This window comes from Pezoporus wallicus, unplaced genomic scaffold (genome assembly GCF_028554395.1).
Source record: "Pezoporus wallicus isolate ANWC-B61680 ecotype Strahan unplaced genomic scaffold, APGP_CSIRO_Pwel_v1 contig_6274, whole genome shotgun sequence".
NCBI lineage: Eukaryota > Metazoa > Chordata > Aves > Psittaciformes > Psittacidae > Pezoporus > Pezoporus wallicus.
The window spans coordinates 994,215-1,009,175 of record NW_026635738.1 but is presented as its reverse complement, the minus strand read 5'-3'; the positions used below and the strand labels follow the sequence as shown (position 1 = coordinate 1,009,175).

Genomic DNA, 14,961 nt, shown 5'->3' with positions numbered 1-14,961 from the left:
CTGCATCCATCCTGTGCCTGGTGCTGCTGAGAGCTGCGCTGTTCATCCTGGAGGGGTGCAGGGACATGGGGAGGTGAGTTCATACAATCCCAGCTTGGTTTGGGTTGGAGAGGACCTTAAAGCTCCTCCAGCTCCAACCCCTGCCACAGGCAGGGACACCTTCCACTGGAGCAGCTTGCTCCAAGCCCCTGTGTCCAACCTGGCCTTGAACACTGCCAGGGATGGGGCAGCCACAGCTTCTCTGGGCACCCTGTGCCAGCGCCTCAGCACCCTCACAGGGAAGAGCTTCTGCCTAAGAGCTCAGCTCAGTCTCCCCTCTGGCAGGTTAAAGCCATTCCCCTTGGCCTGTCCCTACAGGCCCTTGTCCAAAGCTCCTCTCCAGGTTCCTGTAGCCCCTTTAGGCACTGGAGCTGCTCTAAGGTCTCCTTCAGGCTGACCAAGGGGCTGCTCAATCCATTCTCCCCCAGTCTCCATGCTGGGGCTTGCCCCATGGTTGCTGCTGTTGTCACCCACCCCAGTGTTGCGCCTCACAGTGCAACACCCACCACGACACAGCACCCATAGCACCCACAGGCTCCATCTCACCCCGTTGCTGCTGCCCTGGACACAAACAGTGCTGGCAGCCCGCAGGGTTTTAGTTTCTTTTATTTTTCTTTAAATAGTTGTTGCCAGACTTGGTATAGGAGCAAACTTCTTCACAGCACCACGAGCCACCTACTATTCAGAATAGGAAGAATAAGACGAGTAGAGGTGAAATCTAAGCACAGGAGAGCGGGGAGAAGCACCAAGATGCATAGCTCGACAGATGGGATACGATACAGAGTCCATAACTTAATCATAAAAAATATATATATGTATATATCCATCATGTAGAACTTTATGGGGGTTTCTGGTTTAGATACATCATTTTTTTTTTCTTTTTCAACAGATATTTTCAGGCGAGTGATTTTTTTTTATCATTATTATTATTTTTTTTTGCTATTTTTAAAGTCTTTTTTGTCTTTTTTTTTTTTGGTTGGTTTTTTTTTTTTTTTTCCTCTTTTGTAAAGAAATGCCAAAGTTGTGCCAAACACATCTGGATCAGCGACCACAACGGGAGGGAGGGGAGAGGGCAAGGGGGCGGATAGAGAGGAAGAGGAGGAAGAAGGCAGGGGGATGGAGACCACTGCGTAGGCTCTGGTAAAGAAAGGACCAGCAACACTTTGGACCCCACAAGCAGAGAGATGCATTCATCAGGACTCAAGCGACTGAACCAGACTCCAACTCCAGTTTATACAGGAATATACACCGGGATGAACACCCGAAGCACACGCACGCTCACACGCACACAGACACCCCACGCACACCCCAACGGATGCCATAAGGAACGGATAGAAAGAAACCCAACCCAAGCCTGAAGACGCTCCAAAGGAAATGAACCACCTCCAGGAGAAGGAGTAACAAAAACCTCCAGAAAACAAGGCACATCCTTTGAGTTCGGAACGGTGGAGCAGAACAGAAAGACGCCGACACTGAATCCCAACGGAACGAAACCGCTTGCACGAGCCTTCCACCCGGAGAACAGGTAAATATTGTGCTACTCGGAGAATGAGTTTGCCACAAGACACACAGCTTAGTAATAATCTAATAGTGTTTTGTTTCTTCTTCTTCTTCTTCTCAAGCTAAAATCCAGTTTTCTCTTGATTTCTTTTAAACTGCTTTATATATAATTGCTAATACTTTTAAATCTTTTAAATATATATTTGTTAAAGTTTATTCTTTTATTATCTGGGGGGGGGGGTGTGAAGGGGGAGGGAAATCTGCTTTATATCTTTCTTTCCTTCCCCTCCAATAAATTAATACTTCTTTATAGCTTATCACTGTCCTGTCCCCCCATTTGCGAGGAGGGGCCGGGCAGGGGCACGTCCCGCTGCCCCCCAGCATCCCTCCATGGGGCGGCAGCCCCGGCCCCTGCGCCGCCGCTGACCGCAGCGGAGGGGGAAGGAAGAGCACTGACAAAGGAAGAGTTAAAAGAAATGAGGAGAAAAGAAACCCAAGTGCATTTGCCCACCCGGCCCCACCACTGGAGCCGTCACCCGCGGTGCCATCGGCCGGTGGCACACGGCGCCGGGGCCGCCGCGCCGGGCAGGGCTTGTGCTACATTCGCGGTGGGCCGCGGCACCGGGGCTGTCGAGGACCCCCCCCCTCACCGGCACCGTGTCCGTCCGGGATGCGCTGCTTTGCTGCTTCTGGTGTTGGGTTGGTTTTTTGCTGCTGCAGAAAGCTCTGCCGGAGCCGCGCCGAGTCCGTGAGCACAATCCTGAGGTATCTTCTTCTTTGTGCAAACCCCGAGGGACGGGATGTCCGGGAGGGGACGGCTGTACAAAGGGGACGGGGAGGAGGGCGGCGGGGCCGGGGTTGGGGGGGGGGTCGTGGATCGTTGTGCCCTTGTGCCCACGTAAGCCCTGAGGTTCGGGGGGCCCTGGCGCCCCTCACTCCAGCATGGCATCCAGCTGGTCCGCCAGGTCGTCGAACATGCTGCCGATGTCGTCCAGGATGCTCACGGTGCTCTTCGACTCCGCGGCAGAGCTGGGTGAGAGGTGGGGATAGGTCATGGACGTGTACGGGGGCAATTGCACTGTACACCCTCTCTCTGCTCCATGCCGTGTCCCTCCTGCCCCTTCTGCCCTGCAGAGCTCAGCACCGTGTCCCCAGGGTCACCTCCTCAGTGTCACCTCCCCAGCATCACTGCATGGCTGGGTCCATGCTCTGATTTATGGTCCCCTAATGTCACCTCTCTAAGACAGTGCACCCACGTGCCCAGATCTCCCTGTCCATTCTGCTCCAGCACCACATTCCCCAGTGTCACCTTCCCATGGGTCCAACCCAGCCCCAATACTCTCTAGTTCAAGGTTCCCCATTGCCACCTCTCCAAGACAGTGCACGCAGTGCCCGGGTATCCCTGCCCATCCTGCCCTGGAACTGGTGCCCTCTCCAGGGTCACCTCCTCAACATGGTTCCAACCAAAGGCTCGTGATGCTCTTGAAGAGCATCCTTCCAACGTCACCCCAGCACAGTCCCGCTCCCACCATGGTGGCACAGCCCAAACCCCCGTTACCTCCTGTCCCCCTCCATCCCCATGCCCATCACAGCCCCACGCTCCCCATTGTCATCGGCCACCCTCAGCTCTTACTCTGGTGCTTGACTGTCCTCCTGCTTGATCTTCTCCTCCACAGCCTGCAGCGCCGCGGCCAGGGACGCGCTCGTCTCCTCCAGCTTCTGCTGCGCCAGCTCGGAGCCGGCGCTGTCGACGGAAGGGCTGGCGATGGCGGAGCGCGGCGGCTTCACCGGCACGGGCTGCGCGCCGGGCGACAGCGGCTTGGCGGGGCTGGAGCACAGCGAGGGCGGCGTGCTGGACGGCTTGGCCGTGCCGGCACCCAGCTGCCGTGCTGGTGACGGGGTCGGCGTCGAGCCGGCGCTCACCGACTGGATGGCGGCGTGGGGCTTGGGGGGCTTCGGCGCCGTGGGGGGCGGCGTGGGCTTGGGGGACACCGGCGGTGGCGTGCCATGGACCCGCTTCACCTCTGCGGAGAGAAGGGGCACAGGGGTGGTGGGATGCGCGGTGCCACCCCACTGGGGAGCCGGGGGGGGGTTGGCACCTACCTGGGCTGCCGGGGCTCGGGATGGGCACCTTTTTGGGGATGGGTGCGGGTGGCCCGGGGACCTTCTGTGGCAGCTGAGCCAGCACGGGCTTGGGGGACACCGGCGGCTTGAAGGGCTTCTTGTGCTCGACGGGTGGCGCGGCGTAGTCGGGGCCATCGGTGCGGGCAGCGGGCGGTGGGGTGGCGGGAGGCTCAGCCCCGCTCAGCTCCGAGGCCGGCCGCCGCTTCACGGTGCCGGTGCCGTTCTGGTAGACGGCGAGCGAGGCCGGTTCCAGCGCCGGCTCCTTGTCCTTGGCCTTGGGCCGGCGCTTGACGGTGTCAGACTCGGTGAGCACAAAGCGGACTCCATCCTGCTGGCTCTGCCGGGCCCGGATCCGGCGCTTGAGCGTGGCGCTGGCCTCCACCTTGGCCAGGTCCCCGTGGCGGTGCGCTGGGGACAGCCCCTCGCCCGCCTCTCCCCGCGCTGGCCCCAGCGGCCGCGGCCGCTGCTTGATGGTGAGGGTGCCCTCCTCGGCGAAGGGGATGCCGTCGGGGGAGCCGCCGCGCTCCACCCGCAGCCGCTCGCCGGCGCCGTCGGTGCCCGTCTCTGACCGCACGCTGTCGGCGCGCTCGCGGCGGGCGGCTGCCACCAGCCCGGTGACGGGGCCGCTGATGGTCCGGCGCCGGTTCACCACCTCCCCATCCAGCCCGATGGCCTCCTTGTGCTTGACGGTGGCCAGGACGGTGGCCACGCGCGCGCGGTCGGGGCTGCCCGGCGGGGGTCCCGGCTGCAGGTAGTAGCCATCGGGCGCCTTGGCCGGCACCGGGGCTCCGTGTGGCTTCTGCAGCGCCAGCGCCCGCGCACCACCACCGATGGAGGACATCTCCAGCATGGCCGCGATGCTGCGCACGCTGCCCGCGCTGCCCGTGTCCACGCTGCCGCCCAGGTCGCTGGCCCGACGCTGCTCGCGGCTGCTCTCCCCGTCGGCGGCGGTGGGGGCCCTGGTGGCCGCCTCTCCTTCGCCATCCTTGGGGAAGTCCTCGGCCATGCCGGCACTGGAGATGGCGGAGCTGGAGCGCTTTGGCGGTGGCGGCGGTGGCCCCTTCTTCTTGGGCCGGACGGCGAAGGACTGGCTGCGGTTGACGTTCTTGTCGCCGCCGGCGGGGGCCCGCACCGAGTGGCTGCGCCCCACGCGCCGCTGCACCGTGGCGTAGGGCCCCGCGTCGGGCACCAGCAGCTCGTCCCGCTCCTGCTCGCTGTCGGAGGCCGCGTAGCGGTTCAGGCTGTGCGCCCGCTTCTTCGGCCGGCCCGGCTCCTCCTCGCCCTCGGGCGGCAGGCACAGCACCGGCACCGACACCGGCAGCACGGGCACGGCCGCGGGGCTGCCCTCGCCCTCGGCGGGCTGCGGCAGGACGTAGGCGAAGCCGCGGTGCGTGGGCGATTGCGGCAGCGAGCGCGGCGACGCGGGGCGCTCCCCCGGTGGCAGGAGCTGCGGGGTCGGCTTCACCTTAGCGGTGGCGTGCGGCACCGATGGGCCCTGCGGGGACGGGGGACGCGGCTTGCCGGGGGTCTGCGGCGGGGTCAGCTGCCCGCTGGCGGCAGGGAAGGGCTGCCGGGGCTTGCCGGGCACGGGTGGCACGCTGGCGCGCTTCACCGGGTGGCCGTGCCGTGGCGGCCGCCCCTCCTTGTGCGGCACGGGTTGGCCCTCACCAGCCCCATCGGCCAGGTACTCCTGGCTCTTGGAGATGGCCGCGGCGGGGGCACCGCGGGGGCCGTCCCCCAGCAGCTCCTGCGAGCTGCTCATCACCCTGGCGCGGCCGCCAAGCCCCGTCACCGGGCCCGCCGGGTTCGCCGCCTTCTCCGCGGGCTCCTCGGGGCCCTCGGCCGTCATGGCCACCTGCAGCTCGCTGCTGAGCTCGCTGTCCTGGAACGTGGTCATCTTGGGCGACTGGCACTCAGGAGGCTCCGGCGGGGGGGACTCGATGGCCAGCACCTCCGGGCACGCCGCGGCGGCCGCCTTCCTTTTCAACGTGCCCGGCTCGTACTTGCCCATCTCGGCGCGCTGCAGCTCCGCCAGCTTCTTCACCGCCAGCATCAGCTTCTTCTGGTGGCCTGGGGGTGGCACGGGGGCATCAGCATCGCCACCGGGGATGGAGGCACCGCAGCGGGCGCAGCAGCACCGGACCTTACCCAGCTTGGTGATGCCGATCTCCTGCAGGTCCTCCCAGGTGATGTCGGTGATGAAGTCGATGTTCTCGTAGCCGTTCTCCACCAGCACCTTGTAGTACTGGGACAGGCCGATCATGGAGAGCCACAGCGCCAGGTTGGCCTGGGGGGTACACGGGGCACAGCTCAGTGCCACAGCACCCATGTCATGGTGGTGATCCCATCCTGCTGGACCTTAAAGCTCCTCCAGCTCCAAGCAGGGACCCCTTCCACTGGAGCAGCTTGCTCCAAGCCCCTGTGTCCAACCTGGCCTTGAGCACTGCCAGGGATGGGGCAGCCACAGCTTCTCTGGGCACCCTGTGCCAGTGCTTCAGCACCCTCACAGGGAAGAGCTTCTTTATATCCAACCTAAATCTCCCCTGTTTAAGCTTGATGTTGGCACCATCAGGCACTGCCCAGGCTCATCCCCATCTGCCACCCTTGCCCAAAGGGGACAGGGTGCAGGGGACCAGTGACCACCCTGGATGCAGCTTCCCCATCCCCGTCCCCACGCAGCCCCTACCGGTTTGTACTCCGGCAGCCACTCGGGGATGCTGAGGTTGTTGATCTCAGACGCAATCTTCTTCCTGTGCCCCGGCTTGGTGACACCGATGGCCGTGAGGTCCTGGGGCAGAGCGAGGGGTCAGGGCCACCCCACACCACTGGGCCACCCTCCCCGTGGCACCGCCAGCCCGTGGGCTCACCTCGGGCGTCATGCGGCTGATGGTGGTGATGTCGTAGCCGGCGTTGATGAAGTTGGGTGCATAGAGCTGCAGCTGGAACTTGCAGAGCCACTGGTACACGGCCTCCGAGCTCTGGGGCAGCGAGAGGGACAGCAAGGCTCAGGGCAGCCCCCAGGGATGGGGATCCATAACCTGGGCTACCCCCGAATTCATCCGTGTGCCAGCAGGGTCTGTGCCATGGGGTGTGCAGGGGCTGGGGCCATGGGGTCACTCACAGCACTGGTTCATGGCACAGCAAAGGCACCAGAGCCGTGCCAGCATCACAGGGCTGCCACCTGCGGTGATGGGTGCTGGACCTGTGCCCCCCTCCCCAGGGTCTCCCCAGACCAGTGCCCCCCACTCACCTTCCCCTCTGATGGTGGCTCCATTTTCTTCAGCTGGGGCTCGGCGGGGGGCTGGGGGGTGTATGGGGAACTGGCCACGCTCTGCGACCTCGAGGCACCTACCGGGGAGTCATCGGTCACCAGGGCCGGACACCCGTGGGTGCCACCGCCATGGCCCCCAGGGCAGGCATGGGGCAGTGGCACCCACCCGGCACAGCAGTCCCAAGCACCCCGGGGTGCCCTGCATAGGGTCTGTTCCCTTGGGATGGGCAGGGATGGTGCAGGGCACTGTGCCCAGGCACTGTCACTGCCAGGCAGCCCTGTCATTCCATCCTGGCAAGGCTGGCCGCGCTGGCATAGGCCTCCAGCACCATGGTGTACACAGCTCCCAAACGCTATGGCACTGCTGCGAGCCCCCAGCCCAGCCCTGGTGCTGCAGGACTCTCCATCCAGTGCAGCCCTGAGCAGAGGGACCCAGCCAGAACCCCTTTAGGGCAGGTTTCCTGGCTGCCCAAAGCCTCCATCCCTGCTCCAGCCATGCCACTGAGTGATGGGGCTCATCCACCCGCTGCATCCCTAGGGGCCCAGCAGCACACACTGTCTTGTCCCCCAGGGCCCCCCAGTGCCCACCCACCCTCCAGCTCGTGCCTTCGCCCGCCCTGGGGGTGATGAGGGCTGCCCATAAATTCCTGCCTCCTATTTCTGATGAGAACCAGCAAGAGCAGCCCCTTCCCCTGTCTGGGAATTGCATCCTCCCTGCATGTGTGCATCCGTTGCGTGCATCCGATGTGTGTGCGTGTGCATCCAATGTGTACATCCGATGTGTGTGCGTGTGCGTCCGATGTGTGTCTGTGTGCGTGTATCCAATGTGCCTCTGTGCGTGTGCATCCTCCTTGCATGTGCATCCCTCTGGCAACCGCATCCCACTTGCGTGGGCATCCTCTTCACATGTGCATCTCTCTGCTGTGTGCATCTCCCTCACGTCTGCATCCCACTTGCGTGTGCATCCTCCTCTCCAGTATGTGCTTTCCCCCTCCTCCAGCAACGTGTGCATCCCCTCTGTGTATGTGCATCTCCCCTCTGTGTGCGCATCCCCTCCGCGTGTGTTCACTCCCTTTATACGTGCATCCCCTCTGTGCATGTATCCCCCTCCCCGTGCTCACATCCCTCCCTCCCCGGCTCCCATCCCCGCTGCATGTGCATCTCCGCAGCCCGAGCATCCCCCCACGCTCATCTCCCACGTGTGCATCCTCCTCGCATGAGCATCTCCCATCTGGTCCCCCCCACAAAGCTTGTGCCTCCCCCGTGCCGTGCCCGTGCTCCCCGCTGCCAGGGCAGCCCCCAGCCTCACCCCCCCCACCCCCGGTTGGCGGTGCCGGCCCCGGCTGGGACTCCGGTGGGGCTGGTGGGGGGCCAGGGGAAGGGAAGGGGCCGGGGAGGAACGCTGCCGTCCCCTGCCCGCCGCGCCGCCCCCCTACCCCCCCCACGGGGCCCCCACTAACCGAGGCAGGAGAAGGCCTGGCAGCAGCCGAAAGGCGACAGAGTCATTTTTTACCCACACGTTTTCCTTCTGGCGACGGGCGCCGTGGCAATAAAACAAAAAGACAGATCCCTGGATCCACGGCGCGCCCGCGGCAGGGCCAGGGCTGCTCCTGCTCCGGCAGCACGCACCTGCGGGGATGTCCTGCGCCTTGGCCGGCCCATCGCCCACGGCACACTCTTGCGCAGAAGCCTTCTGGGAAAGGACGGTTGCCAGCAGCTGAAAAACACCCCGGGAAAGGGAGGAAGAGCAGGCAGGAGTGAGGCGGGTGCTGCCGGTGCTGCGGGTGCTGCGCCGGGGCGAGGGCGGGCAGGGAGAGGCGCAGCGGATCCAGGCTGCGGCGGGGAGAGCGGCAGCAGCACAGATGGTGCCTGGCAGGCAGCGAGCGCCCGCGGCGCCCCGAATCCAGCCCGGCACGAACCCGGCACAGGCTGGTGGAGGGGGGACCCCCAGTGCAAAGCAGAGCCTACACCGACCTCAGTGCCCAGCAGCACTAAGGCAGGATGCCGGGGGAGATGGGGTCGTGGGTGCCTCAGGCCAGGACACCCCGCGGTGCTGCACAAAGCACAACGTGCCGGCAGCAGCATCAGGATGCAGCGGGCAGAATGCCAATGGCAGCATCAGGATGCAGTGGGCAACATGGCGGCAGCAGCATCAGGATGCAGCGGGCAACATGCCACCAGCAGCATCAGGATGCAGTGAGCAGTGTGTGCCGGCAGCAGCATCAGGATGCAGTGAGCAGTGTGTGCCGGCAGCAGCATCAGGATGCAGTGGGCAATGTGTCAGCAGCAGCATCAGGATGCAGTGAGCAATGTGCCAGCAGCAGCATCAGGATGCAGTGAGCAACTTGCCAGCAGCAGCATCAGGATGCAGTGGGAAATATGCCAACAGCAGCATCAGAATGCAGTGGGAAATATGCCAACAGCAGCATCAGGATGCAGTGGGAAATATGCCAACAGCAGCATCAGGATGCAGTGGGAAATATGCCAACAGCAGCATCAGGATGCAGTGGGAAATATGCCAACAGCAGCATCAGGATGCAGTGGGAAATATGCCAACAGCAGCATCAGGATGCAGTGAGAAATATGCCAACAGCAGCATCAGGATGCAGTGGGAAATATGCCAACAGCAGCATCAGGATGCAGTGGGAAATATGCCAACAGCAGCATCAGGATGCAGTGAGAAATATGCCAACAGCAGCATCAGGATGCAGTGGGCAATGTGCCAACAGCAGCATCAGGATGCAGTGAGCGACGTGCTGGCAGCAGTTCGCAGTGTGCAGTGTGCTGTGTGCTGGCAGCAGCAGGCAGATGCTCCGTGCAGTGTGGAGCTGCAGTGGGCAGCACGCCAGCAGTGTGCAGTGCAGTGCAGAGGGACCCTGCAAGTGGCAGCAGAGACACAGCACACAGCTTTAGCAGGATCCTGCATGCACTGGCAGCCCCTGAAGCACAGCAGGACGTCGTGCCAGGTCTAAGCTTGCATCCTGGAGCGGACACTGGTGGCTACCATCAGTGACGCTCTGGGTGTGGGTAGAACCTACAGGACCCATCTGAGCATCAATCCCATCAGGGACCAAGGGCAGCTGCCAGGGCAGCAAACACCCGCACCAGTGCCAGTGCCCGGCCCGGAGCCGAGTGCCACCAGGGGCTGGCACAGCCACCTCGGGGCTCCTCTTACCTTGACACCTTCCGAGCCGGCGTGCAGGGCATGCGCCCCGCTGCCCGCGCTCTGCCCGCTGCCTGAGCTGCGCGCCGAGGCCACGCTGCCCGTGCTGCCCAGGCTGCTGCGGTCCCCACCTGCACAGAGAGGAGATGCCATGAGGGCACCGACGCCGTGGCCAGGACGGGGCACACCGTGTCCCGCCACCATGGGCACAGGGAGGGTCGTACCTGCGAAGGGTTTCCGCAGCACCCAGATCTCCTCGGTGGGAGCCGGTGCAGCCGATCCGCCCTGCGACGGCGAGAGGTGCGATGGGCTCATGTCGGCCCCGCGGGACCCTTGGTGGCAGAGCAGAGAGAGCAGCCATCAGGCGTGCGTGGCTCCGTGCGCTCGGGCTCACAGCGGTGTGGCACGGGACGAGGTGACCCGGGGCCCTGGGGCCTATCACTGCTACATGCAGTGAAGGTGTGGGGTCCCCAGCCGTGCCCAGGGGTGCCAGTGCTGTCCCAGGGGCTGGTACCCCCCAAACAGCTGCCACAGGGTGACGGTGACCAGCTTGGGACCCCATCACACAGGGCATCTCCCTTCCCTGCTGCCAGACCTATGCCAGGATTCCCCAGTGCCCCAGCTCAGCCCGGGCAGAGCACAGGGACCGTGTTGTCCCTGTACAGAACAGGATGGGGACATGACCCAGTGCAGGGAAGCAAAGTTGAGCAGTGGGGACCAGGGTTCCCACCTCCCTGTCAATGGGCCAAGATGATGCTGGCCATGCCCTCGCGGCTGCCTGCACCCATCTGAGGGAGGACACAGGGGCTGTGTGGGGTCAGAAATGAGAGCTGAACCCCCCCGTGCCCCCCAGGGTGCCCCATGGCAACCAGTGACGCAGCAGTGGGTGAGAGAATCCAGCCACCCCGAAGCACCGCTCCATCACCAGCTCACCGCACTGCCCACCTCTGCCACCTCCTGCTCGCACCAGGGCCAACAGGGATGGCCACGGAGAGAGCACAGCTCAAACCAGCACCAGATGAGATGGACACCAGCCCTGGGAAGCTTGGCACTGCCACAGCCCCAACACCAGCTTCAGTCATTGCCACCCCAACACCGCCTGCTTCAATTCCTTAAGCACTTCTCCCCGTTAGCAGTCAGGGGGATGGTCCGAGGTGATGCAGTCACTGAAGAAGCACCAAGGGGACAAATGGCCACACCACAATCACGACGGGACATCCCTGAGCCGCACCGCGCTGCTGGGGTAAAGCTCTGTGCAACCCAGCACCGAGAGAGACCCTAGGGGAAAGATTCTGCTCCCTTGTCTCCATCGCCAGCACACCCAGCCCAGTGCTCTCCCAATGCAACCCACAGCACCAGCACCACTGGGGCTCAGGCAAACACCGCCGGTGCCAGAGAACCGGTGGCAGCCCCCAGGGCATGGCATGGGCTGCACAATGCAGACCCCCCACCAAATATCTGCTCAACACATAGACCTGCAGCACCCATCACCTGCCCGCGCACAGCGATGGTCCCCAGTGTTTAGCTGAGCCCTGAGCCAGCCCCGAGAGCATCCCCCAGGAAAGCAGCCCCAGCACCACAGCCCCAGCCCGGTTCGAGCTGCTCATGGGGTGCCAAACACTCAGTGGGAGAGGCTGCAACAGGCAGAGGGTCCCTGTGCCCGTGGCTCCCAGCTGGGCACGGGGCCTGGAGAGTGGTTTTGGGGGTCCCCATGCACAGGGGCAGGGTGGGAAGAAGAGCAGGGGCTGCAGGGTGCTGTGGGTGGGATGGGGGACACCAGGGAGGTGTGGGTGGGGTATGGGCCCCAGGGTGATGAGGGTGGGATGTGGGACACTGGGGTGCTGTGGGTGGGATGGGGAACACTGGGGTGGGGAGGATGGGATGTGGGACACTGGGGAGGTGTGGGTGGGATGCGGGACGCAGGATGGTGCAAGTGGGATGTGGGACATGGAATGGTGGGATGGGGGTCACTGGGATGCTGTGGGTGGGATGGAGAACATTGGATGGTGCAAGTGGGATGTAGAACATGGGATAGAGGGATAGGGGTCACTGGGATGCTGCAGGTGGGATGGAGAACATTGGATGGTGCAAGTGGGATACGGAACATGGGATAGAGGGATAGGGGTCACTGGGATGCTGCAGGTGGGATGGGGAACATGAGGTGGTGCAGGAGGGATGTGGGACACCGGGGAGGTGTGGGTGGGATGTGGGTCACCGGGATGGCGTTGGTGGGATGCAGGACTCGGGAGTGCTGCGGCTGGGATGTGGGATACCAGGATGGTGCGAGTGGGATGTGGGACATGGAATGGTATGATGGGGGTCACTGGGGTGCTGCGAGTGGGATGTGGGACATGGGATGGTGGGATGGGGGTCACTGGGGTGCTGCGGGTGGGATGTGGGACATGGAATGGTGGGATGGGGGTCACTGGGGTGCTGCAGGTGGGATGTGGGGCACTGGGGATGTCCCAACAGCAGCGCCATGGGCCCTGCCGTGCTACAGCAGCGCTGGCGAGGGGGTGCAGTGGAAGGGACATGCACGTGTACACGCATCTGCGCACGCACACGCCTGCATGCACACACACACACACACGCATGCCCACGCCTGCATGCACACCCACGTGCACGCACTCGCACACGCCTGCGCACGGCCCACCGCAGCATGGCAAAGGGGGGGGGGAGAGGCCGAGCAGAGAGAAAAGACTCGATCCACACGTTAAAGGCAAAGAAAGAAATCCATCGAGAGCACGAAGCGAGCGGTGAACTACCTTGTCCGTAAGGCGGCTCGTCGGCACTGCTAGGGGAGAGCCTGTGATAGCCAAAGGAACTGAAAAGAGTCTGATGGGAATGTGGTGGTGGAGGTGGAGGTGGAGGCAGGGAATGGAACGGATGGGACGAGGCGTCACCGTTTAGCACAGCAGCCCCGTAAGCCGGGAGCGGGATCTTTTGGTACTGTTGGGGGATTGTTACAGTCTCCCATGAACCTGATAATAAAACATAACAAGAGACAAAATGAAAAGAATCAAAATAACCGAGACCCGCTCAGCGCCACCAGAGAAACGGAAATAAACCCAAAGAACAGAGAAAGAAAAGGGGAAAAAACCAAAGCAGCGAACAAAAAAAAGTCACCAAAGGGACGTGGAGAAGCCAGAAGCGAGACGGAACCGATGCGGAGCCAAGGAGCAGCAGCGGGAGCTCAGCACAGGGCCCAGCCCGGCGCAGGGCACAGCCCATGGCACATCCCAGTGCCCCACGGCGTCTCCCCATGAGGGCATGGATGTGGGGCACGCAAAGGCATCCTGGGAAGGGAAGGGCTGCAGCGCTGGCATCCCCGTGCCCAGCTGGCCAAGTGCTACTGCAGCCACCCCACTGCGCCCCATGCTGCTGCCCCACTGCACAGAGCCCAGGGCTGCAGCCGATGGGGTGGCTACAGACCCCCACACCCTGGAATCACTGCTACGGAGCCAAGTGGCATCCCAGGAGCCACGGATCTCATCCCATGGTACCAGCACACAGCGCACACGTTGAACCTCATCCCGTGGGACCAGCATGACCCACACATAGAGGGTGGCTCTACCCCTGCCTGGCCGGCACATGGCAGCCCTGTGCCATTCTCTACCCATGTCCCAGTGATGTGGCCACCCTCAAGAGCGTGTAGGGCCGGGTAGTGGGGAGCAAGATGGTTGATGCGGGACCTTCCAGTGCTGCCCGCAGAGGTACCAGCCCCACTGTGCTGCTCCTGGCAGCGGGGACAGCCACGGGGGACCACACATCCCACAGGTAACCTACAGGGAAGGGGATGGGAACAGGCAGCCGCAGGGCAGGGGAGCAGGGCCCGATCCCTGAGACAGCCCCTGGTCCCCATGGGGCAGTGCCGGCTCCCTGGCATCAGTGCCCAACCCCTGCTCAGACCCTGAGCACCAGGTCCCGTGTCCCCACCGCTGCACAGTCCCCCCCCAGACTGCAGTGATGTCCCCAGCTCTCCCCATGCACCAACCTCCTGGTGCACAAGTGACTCCCCAAGCCCAACACCAGACCTGGGGCTGCTGGCACCAAGCCCCCTGTGCATCAGGTGGGCATTGACCCCACAGGCACAACAGGGGCAGAGACCCCACACACTCCATGGGGACACCAGCCCCACATGCACAGTGGGGACACCAACACCATGCGCTTGATGGGGACATCAGCCCCATGGACTTCACAGGGCACCGGCCCCACATGCATGATGGGCACACCAACCCCATACACTCAACATCACTGTCCCCATGCACATGGCAGGGACATCAAGCCCACGCACGCAACGGCACCAACCACACATACATGACGGGGACACCAACCCCACACATTCCATGGCACCATCACCATGCACATGGGGGGGACACTGACCCCAGATACATGACAAGGGCATCACCCCAGCTGGGCTTGACCCCCAGCACCCCAGTCCCCACCAGACCGAAACGGGGCTCCCTGGGGCTGCAGTTTGGGAGCAGCCCCACACAAGGAATGGAGAAGGGAGGGAATTATTTGCCTGTTCTCTTGCTTATGGCCTCGACGAGGCTGGAGGGGAAGTATCCGACGCGGTCGTTGCCGGTGCGGTTGTCGTGGATGCAGCCCTTCCATCGCCCGTCCACGTGTTGCTCCAGCACCTGCGGGCACGGCCGGGTCAGGGGCCGGTGTCACCAGCGGGGCCCCCCGGCCCCCCCGGCCGCACTCACCGTGATCACATCCCCGGCTTTCACGTTGAGGCTGGTCAGGTCGTAGTTGTTGCAATAATCCTTGATGGCCCGGACCTGCAGAGCGGCGGAAGCGTCTGCGGGAAGAGCGGGAATGGCGCTGGGTGCCCGTGGAATGGAATCATGGAACGGTT

At 63.3% G+C, this 14,961-nt stretch overlaps 1 protein-coding gene across 3 annotated transcripts in view; it reads right to left on the bottom strand.

Annotated features, from left to right (window-relative positions):
- Positions 1-1,618: 1,618 nt before the first annotated feature.
- CASKIN1 (CASK interacting protein 1) overlaps positions 1,619-14,961 on the bottom strand; it is a 30,361-nt gene continuing 17,018 nt past the window's right edge. Inside the window, exons 9-21 of one of the 3 annotated variants that reach the window (XM_057398089.1) lie at positions 14,810-14,904; positions 14,623-14,740; positions 12,863-13,078; positions 10,322-10,429; positions 10,110-10,228; positions 8,564-8,651; positions 6,914-7,011; positions 6,531-6,641; positions 6,350-6,451; positions 5,812-5,950; positions 3,643-5,733; positions 3,173-3,563; positions 1,619-2,568 (exon numbers count right to left, since the gene is read on the bottom strand). In XM_057398089.1, coding sequence (XP_057254072.1) covers positions 2,472-2,568; positions 3,173-3,563; positions 3,643-5,733; positions 5,812-5,950; positions 6,350-6,451; positions 6,531-6,641; positions 6,914-7,011; positions 8,564-8,651; positions 10,110-10,228; positions 10,322-10,429; positions 12,863-13,078; positions 14,623-14,740; positions 14,810-14,904 — 3,773 coding nt within the window. In that variant the 3' untranslated portion in view covers positions 1,619-2,471. Of the gene's footprint in view, positions 2,569-3,172; positions 3,564-3,642; positions 5,734-5,811; positions 5,951-6,349; positions 6,452-6,530; positions 6,642-6,913; positions 7,012-8,514; positions 8,652-10,109; positions 10,229-10,321; positions 10,430-12,862; positions 13,079-14,622; positions 14,741-14,809; positions 14,905-14,961 lie in introns of all 3 variants that reach the window. The other 2 variants (XM_057398092.1, XM_057398090.1) reach the window with 2 other exon arrangements.